The sequence below is a fragment of the Bos indicus genome, chromosome 23, assembly GCF_029378745.1.
Source record: "Bos indicus isolate NIAB-ARS_2022 breed Sahiwal x Tharparkar chromosome 23, NIAB-ARS_B.indTharparkar_mat_pri_1.0, whole genome shotgun sequence".
In the NCBI taxonomy this organism is placed as follows: Eukaryota; Metazoa; Chordata; class Mammalia; order Artiodactyla; family Bovidae; genus Bos; species Bos indicus.
In genome coordinates this window covers 16,574,661-16,583,094 of record NC_091782.1, presented here as the reverse complement: position 1 = coordinate 16,583,094, position 8,434 = coordinate 16,574,661, and the positions used below count along the sequence as shown (strand labels likewise).

At 51.6% G+C, this 8,434-nt stretch overlaps 1 protein-coding gene across 1 annotated transcript; it reads left to right on the top strand.

The window, feature by feature from the left end:
- The first annotated feature begins 3,681 nt into the window (after positions 1-3,681).
- TREML1 (triggering receptor expressed on myeloid cells like 1) lies at positions 3,682-8,434 on the top strand. The gene is given in 7 exon segments (XM_070777685.1): positions 3,682-3,856; positions 4,044-4,376; positions 6,369-6,480; positions 6,881-6,969; positions 7,462-7,514; positions 7,874-8,128; positions 8,130-8,434. Coding segments are annotated over 7 exon segments (945 nt in total). The 5' UTR covers positions 3,682-3,813; the 3' UTR covers positions 8,190-8,434.

Here is an 8,434-nt window from a genome sequence, read left to right as displayed (position 1 = left end):
GTCATGAAGGTCTTCTCTTTTGCTACAAGGCTAGGATAGTGAATACCGATGAGGAGAAGACAGGTCTGGCTCCTTAGGGTCCACGGTCTTAGCCTACCATGTCCCTCCATTTCCACAGGCTCCAAACTGGCCAAACGTTTAAAGTCTTCTTTCTCCCTCCCAGAGATCTGATTACCAAGCCCTGCCTCCCTCCGTGGAATTTCTCTACCATCTTCTCTCATCCTCCTGCCTCCTGTCCACTGGTTCCCTGTGATTATTGCTGGGCCCCTTCCTCCCTCTGCCTGTCTCAAGCCCGCGCCCCCACCCCCCCCAAGTCCATCCAGTTCCCAGCTGACTCATCCATTCATCTCCCTAGAGGTTTGTTTTTATCATGTTATGCTCCCTCCAGAGAAATGGCAAGGGCTTGGGTTGTCGGCGCAGCGTACCAGAGCTAGGGACTACTGGTCCAAGCCCCAGGCCTTTCATCATATAGAAGGGAAACTGAGGCTCAAAGGGAAAAGATTTACCCAGAGTGCCCTGTGCAGCCTGGAAATCCTACTTTCACTTGACATTCCAGGTGCCCTTCCCTCTAGCTCAACCCTACTTATTTATTAAAAATAACTCCCCCCTACTTTTTTTTAGCCATGCTGCATAGCTTGCAGCATCTTAGCTCCCCAACCAGGGACCGAATCTGGGCCCCAGCAGTGGAAGTGTGGAGTCCTAACCACAGGACTGCCAGGGAAGTCCCAATCCTACTTATTTATTCATGTACTTATTCAATAAAAACTGATATTCTGTGCCAGGTACCAGTCTAGGCATTGGAGACACAACAGTGAACAAGACAGGCCAAGATTTCTGCCCACACAGAGCCTCATTCTAATGGGAAGAAGGCAGACAGACAAATACAATGTCGGTCAGTCAGCTGGTTGGGAGTATGGGGAGGGCAGAAGGCCTGGGGAATGATGCAATTCTAAAGGGTAGTCAGGAGGCACCACTCGAGAAGCACCTCAAGGAAGCAAGACAGGAAGAGTGTTCGAGACACAGGGAACAACCAAGGCAGCTCAGGGAACCTCATCTCTCTCTTCGACACACATACTCCTCCTGGACCAAGAATGAGGGGGAAACTAGATGGAAGCTACCCTGAAGTTGGGCTGTCCTTGAGGAGGAAGGGGGTTGCCCATATCCACAGGTTCTCTGTCCTGGCCTCAGAGATGAAGGCCAGGAGCCCCTCTCCACAGCCACATGTGGCTGCATTGCTCCCTAACCTGGGTGTGGGTCCCTGGGGTTTTGAATCACTGGGAAAGAGCCCCCGGTGCAGCCCTGTGTATCAGCCTCATGTTAACAGGTCACTCCCCTCGTCACAGCCCTGCCCCACCCACTCCCGAGGCTGCTCCGCTGGCCTCTGCCCCCAGCTCCAGGCCCCTGGTCCAGTCTGTGTTTCCCTGGCCTCCCTGACTCAACTGCACTTCAGTGAAACTTCCCCGTCGGGTCCTGGCGCAGTCGTCTTCTTCCTGCAGACACAGGCACGGTCTAGGAGCCAAGACGGAGCCCAAACTGAGCCCATGCCAGCGCCCTCCCGCCCACGCTGCCTGGGCACTGGGGGTGACGGGATGGAAGGGGAGGCTCTGGGGGTGTGCCTGGTGGAGGGGCGCTGCGGGAACTTTCCTGCTCTTGGGAGCTCAGCCTTTGCTCCTTCCTGCTCGGCCAGGTCAGAGACATCCACCCTGGGATCCCCCGCCTTTCACTCTCTGGAGTGCACACTGAATGGAAAGTGTTTTCCAATGTCAAGTTCTTGCCTCCTTAAGAAACCTTAAGTTCCTTAACTGCTCCAAGCCTCAGGCTCCTTGAACAAAGACAAACAAAAATCCCAACACCAAACCAAACCCCAACAACCCTACTTTGGTGGGTTTTTATGAGATTGAAAGAAATAACATTAAGTTCCTGGCCAGCTGTCTGGCACATAGTAGGTCCTGCATAAGCACTGGCTTTCATTCTATTCTCAAACGCCTGGTGAGAGGACACCTCTCTGGATCCTGGCCACTTCTGTCCCAGGCACCCAGTGGGGGACTGTGTCTGTTTTACGCACTCAATACATATTGAAGACAGGTCTCCTCCTCACACAAATCTCCCAGGTTGGCTTATTAGAGCAAAAATAATTTTCTGTAAGGAAATCAAAGAAAGCCTGATACGCCTTGGCAGGACAGACATACATCCTTCCATATCACTCACAAGGGAGACCCAGGTGTCCAGTCGGCTGGAGACTGCCAGTGTTAGCACCAAGAGTCCTGTGTCCCCAGAAAACCCTCACGCCAGGTGAACAGGAACAGCTGGTCTCCCTATCACCGTGTCCATGAGACTCAGCTAAACACGGCTTTCTCAGGCTCCTGGTCCCTGTTTTCCATTCTCAACTCCCTTGCTCCTGGAGGCAGGAGGAGGCAGGGATGGGGAGGAGGAGGGCAGGGAGGACAGGAGGAGGGAGGGTGGTTTTTCCAGGGCCCTTACCAGGCGTGAGCATCTAGGTCAGAGCGGTGTGTCCTCCCAGGCATTCCCACCTGGCCTGCTCCAGTCTGAGCACTGGCGCATCCCTGGTGTCAGCAGGCTTACCCCTCACATTCTGTGCGGGATCCCCAGCCCCAGTTCTGCACAGGGTGATGCAAATGGGGACCAGATGGACCCTGTGCAGGGAGTTGGTTTGTGTCATGGGAGAGGAACCCCAAATTATGAGACTTGGAGCTGATATAGAGCATCTGGCACGTTGAGCATTGGCCCATCTTCCTCGCTGGTGGGAGAGAGAGACATCTTAACTTCGGAATAGAAACTGATCATTTCCAGGGAGGAAGGGAAGGATGGAAGCAAATCTCTCTGGAGCTGACACACTGTCTCTAACTCCCCAGGCACGTTTGTTCTTCAGTCTCCCTGGAACAAAGCTCGCTCAGTGCCCTTTCCTGGGAAGGCCCCGATCATGCAGAAACATGAACATATTCACAGAGAACTGAGAGGACAGTGCATTCATGAAATAAAAATAATATATGAGAAATGCTTGGAGAATTAAAAATACTGTAAAGTAAAAGCACTAAGGGATAAAAATTTGAAGGACAAGGATAGAAGGGATGGAAGAAAAAATATGAGGATATCTTCCAGGAATCAGAACACAATGGACAAAAAAAAAAAAAAAAATGAAAGAAACCTAGACAGAAAAGCTATGAAAATGAGATGAGTACAGGTGATTCAATATCCAATTAATTATCAAAGCAATAGTGCACTTCCTGGACGTGGAGAACGTGGCCCACACCGGAAGTGTCTAGGGAGCACTCAGCACAGGGCGTGAAGACAGGTAGACCAGGGTGCACCATCGAGAGGGGGCTTCCTGGATGATCTCCAGAGAGCTCGGGTAGGGCACTCACATAGAATTTAAAATTAAGATGGACTCAGGCCCTGGGGAGGACACTTTACTTCCCTCCTTCACAGCTCTGCATCATCAGATTCTATATTTGGAATACCCTGGAGATCATCTTCCCCCTTTCTCTAATGCTCCCTGGTTGCCATAATCCTCCTCCCTGACTTCACTCCTTAGGGGCGCCCAGGATCCCAGGCTTCTGTATTTCCGTGGGCCTTCTCATTCTACCTCGCCCACTCCTATCTGGAGCACTGAGCCAACCAGAGCTTGGAAAAGCTCCTTCTCCCCACCCATGGCGAGGCCCACCAGTGCCTGCTTCCCAACCCCATGGTCACTGAGAGCCCCACGTGAGTGTCTGAGGCCAAATTTCCTGCCCCCAGGGGAATGCTGTGTCAGTGCCCAGACGAGCCTCAGAGCTGACATCTCCCTGCCCAGCCATGGGCCCCAAACTGCTCCTGCTGCTGCTCCTGGGACTAATAGGTAAGGTTTAGAAGGAGCTGCACTCTGGGCCCCATGTACCCTGCTCCATGCCCAGGGATAATTGGCATTGCCCTGGAAACAACTACATGTGTAGGCCCAGAAGTGGACCTCTAGACCCCTGACCCCCTGGGCAGTGGGTGGACCGGGAGGTGCCCTGCCTGACATTCCCTCAACTTTCCTTCCCTAGGCCAGGGCTCGGCCGGCAGCCTCCCGGAGCTGCTGCAGGCGTCTGTGGGGAGCTCCATCCTGGTGCAGTGCCACTACCGACTCCAGGACGTCAAGGCACGAAAGGTGTGGTGCCAGGTCCTGCCAGAGGGATGCCAGCCCTTGGTAACATCAACCGTGAATCGCGGGGTCCCAGCTAGCAGCCGCATATTTCTCACAGACCTGGGGGGCGGCCTGCTCCAGGTGGAGATGCTTGCCCTGCGGGAGGAGGATGCTGGCGAGTATGCCTGTGTGGTGGAGGGCCTCTCGGGAACCCAGACTGTGCACAGGGTCACTCTGGATGTGCTTCCTGCAGGTGAGCTATCCCAGCCTGGCCAGCAGCCCTGGCCTGCCCTCCTGCCCCAACCTGCCGCTCTTGGGTCCCTGGTGGGTGGGAGCTCTTGTGGGTGAGGAATATGGGCCAAATGCCCAATATTCTTTTGACAGCTCTGCAGGGAACGGAAGCCAAACCGGGTGAGAAGTCCGAGATAAATCAGCCAAAGAGCAGTCCCCTTTCCGCTCCTGCATGGGTGGGTCTCCCCACAGGAAGTCATATCCTTCTTCCCCCATTCAGGGCCTTGGCCTCCTCATCCAGCATTTTCAACATACTCTATGCTGTTTTTTTCCCCTTAGAAATGTTTTAAACAAAGTTTTGATTCAGACATATCAACCGGAATTAATTTTTTGGTATATGTTCCAGGCTTAAGATTAATGGCTTAAAAACTACTGAATTTATACCTTATTTTATAAGTCTTCACTGAGCATCTAGTATGTGTCTCATGTAACAGGCAGGGTACATTCAATGGCTGGATTCCTTTGACTTATTCAGTTTTAAAAACAGAAAGAGTCTCATCAATATACAGTCGATATTCTCGACCCTATTTCAGTTGAGAAAGGACTCTTCACAGGATTCATTTTTACAGTCTATAACTTTCTCATGTCTAAATATTTGCTAAAAGAACATTTAAAAGTATTAAATATTCCTCAGAAAAGTACAATATTGTAAAAAATAATTGTTCTGTTGGGAACATGGTCAGCTACCTGAGGAAGCAGACTGTTCTGCCTTCCTCTTACGGATGTTGACATCTTTTTCAAGTATTCCTTTCTTAAGTAATTTGTGCCAAAGGCCCAAAATAATGAAATCAAGACATTTTTCCTTCTGTTTTTCTCCATGTGTTATGAGGATGGACTAAGCTGTCATTAGAAATCTCTCTTGTGTCCACAATTATTACTCATATTATAAACATACTCCTGTTCGCTCTGGTTATCCTTTGTCCTCCCGCTTCCTTGACACTCTAAGGTCTAGTACCTCAAGGTTAGAACTTCCTAAATGGCAAATGGTCACAAGACAATGCACTGGGAAAGGGTGGCAGGGAGATGGGTACCCTCAGTGGGACATCTGAGGTGTGGGGACCCCAAGAGCTGTAGAGGATGGATATTCAGGCAAATGGGTAGAGCACAGTATCCAGGGAGGATATAGTGGTTTTAAAAACCAGATAAGGACATATGCCACAAGACTGGGGTCAATGGTGTCTCAGTTCCTGGTTTAGCATGGGGTGGGAAGTGGGAATGGTAAATGTCTAAGGACCAGGCAAGACAAGATCTCAGAGGATCTAGGAGGACTGCCGGGTTCCCAAGGCAGATCCTCAGGCCGACAGAAACAAACCCTGAGTCCCACAGACAGAAGCTGAGCACATTGTTGGAATGACAAAAAACTTGTCACAAAACTGAATCTCAGGGTCTAAGCCAAAGCTCTCAGCAAGTGTCAGTTGGCACTGTCATTTCAGGATTGACCCTATGTTCCTTACCTCCAGAGCTTGGGATGGGGCTCAGCCAACCTGCAGGGTTGGTCACAAGGCTGCAGGTATGCAGAGAGGTCTAGTAGGCTGGGCCAAAGCCCCTTTAGAGACCAAGTGATGAGAGCTGGGAGCAAGGTCTCCAAGGAGGTCAGAGTAGAGAGGCCTATTCTGGGGTGGGGTAGGGAAGTGGGCACAGATAACACAGTGGGGTTTCTGCATAGTCTGAGCAGCCTGATTGAGATAAGGCACAGGGTGGGCAGGTAAAGGAGAAGAAATTCAGAGGGAGAGGTTGGGAGCTGGCGGCAGAGGGGAAGTGAGCATATTCACAATCAGATAAAGACTTAGACCTCTCGAATTAGAGGCCCCTTAAGGAATATCCAAAGCACCCCTTTGTGTTTCTTACTCCCAGCCTCCCTCGGTTCTCCTCCCCCAGTCCCTCAGCTCTCAGCAAGCCCTTGAACCCTGCTCTCGGTGGGTATGTGCTCAGTAACAACTTCCTTCTGCCTCAGCTCCTGCCCTGAAAGAGGAGGAGATCCATCAGGATGCGACTCTGGGTGAGAGCTCCTCTTTGGACTCTGTAGACAGCGACAGCCCTTTGGATACCAGCCAGGACAAGAAGAGGTATGACAAGAATTGTATGTGGGTGGCTAGGAAAGGATGATGGTGCAGATACAGCTTGTTTAGAGCCCCAGACTAAATTGAAAGGAAACCTTACAATTCTCTTCACTCCTGGGGAACTGCTCAACAGGTAGGCAGGTAGGTAGACAGACAGGCATACCTCTCTATTCCAGTTCAGCACTGAGCCCTTTATTCCAGTAGATCTCCAGTCAGGATACCCTGATAACGTGTCTCTCTTCTTCCGTGCTTGAGTCTGCCTGCCTCATTCCATTAAAAAAAAAGCTCTTTCTCCCGACCATGGCACACCAAGAATGGTGCCTCTGTGCCACTTCTCCAGGATTCCTGCCAAGCAGCTCCCTACCAGGTTCAGGGCTAAGCTCACTTCCTTCTTCGTGTGTCTCAGCAGAGCCTGGATTTGGGGTGCTGTGTTCCTGCTGGGCCTGCTGGTGATGGTGGCGGTGATGCTGCTTGCTGTGATGGCCAAAAGGAAAGGTGGGTAGCTCTCCACCTGTGTATCCCAGCAGGGGTCTTCCGGCCCTGTATCAGCCACTCCTGCATTTGAGGCTGGGAATCTAGGTCTGCTCCCCCTACAGATGGGCTTTGGCAAGTGCCCCCAGGCCCTACAATTCCCATGGCTGAAAGGTGGAGGAGAGCGAGGAGATTCCGTGGGAGGTGGCCTGGGGAGAGACAGGAATTGTAGAGGGTGAGACAGTGGCGCTGGGGACAGGTGGCTGGAAGAGGTGGGGGATTTCAGGAGATGGCTTGAGTGTTGAGACAGGATGAAGGGAGCTGTGGAAGCAGTAAGTGGGGGAGTTAGGGCTGGCTGGGGGTGGGGGCTGGGCAGATGGAAGGGGAAGACTTTGCTGGTGGGAGTGGGGATGTTTGAGTATGGGCTAGAACAGAGGTTGCCAAGGGTTCTGGAGAGTGCATGTGTGGAAGGCACTGAGTCGGCACAAAGAGCAGTCTGTGCTTCTGTTCTACCAGGAAACAGGTTTGCTGTTGGTGGACAATTTCAGAGCAGTGGAATCTCAAACACGGTAAGAAACCTCTGCAGGCCCCCAGCCAAATTCCCTAGACCCTCCCTCTACCATACTCACTGACAAGTCCTGGGATGATCGGGTGGAGAAAAGACTGGGAACCCACATGAGGTCCAAAGCCACTTCTTAAATGCAGTAAACTTGCCAACTATAGTCTTCCACCTTCCCACTTTGCCATCCACTTGCCCAGATTTAGGGAGATACTTGGGGCCTGAAAATCTTCACAGTGAAGCCATCTTGCCCACAGACATACTCAGGATTCTGGAGACAGTCCAGTGTGAACCTGGACTTCCCACCTCAAGGAACCGGGGTAGAGGGAGGCATTTTCTCTTTGCCTAACCGGCCTGCTTTTGTTATAGGCTCCCTCCTCAGTGGTCCAGCACGTCAGTGACTCTGGACTGGCTGTTGATCTGCCATCAGATGTACCATATGTCAAGCTTGACTCACCACCTTCCTTTGATGACACCACTTACACCAGCCTTCCTCCTGATCCCCTGTCAGGGAAACTCCTACCCCTAGACCCACCCTGTGTGCCCCCTCTGCCTCCTAAGGTTGAGATCAGCTCCAAGCCTGTGACATACGCTACAGTCATCTTCCCTGGAATGGGCAAGAGTTGGAGGAGCCTCCTGTGAGCCAGCCCAGGAGCCGCCTAACAGTCAGGCTCCACCCAGCTGAGCTGTTCACCATCCTGTATACCTGCAGATTAGCCCCAGGGTTTTGTGTAGCCATCCATGCAACCCATGCTCTAGATCCTTAGGCTATCAGATCTTTAGGATCTAATGTCTTGACTTTTCTGACCTGGTAAGTGATACTTGGAATGACTGAGGTGTCCTGGGAAGCCAAGCCATGTCCTGGGAAACTAGCCATGTTAGTTCCTCTGCCATTACACCAAAGAACTAAATAAACTCTAAATGATAATA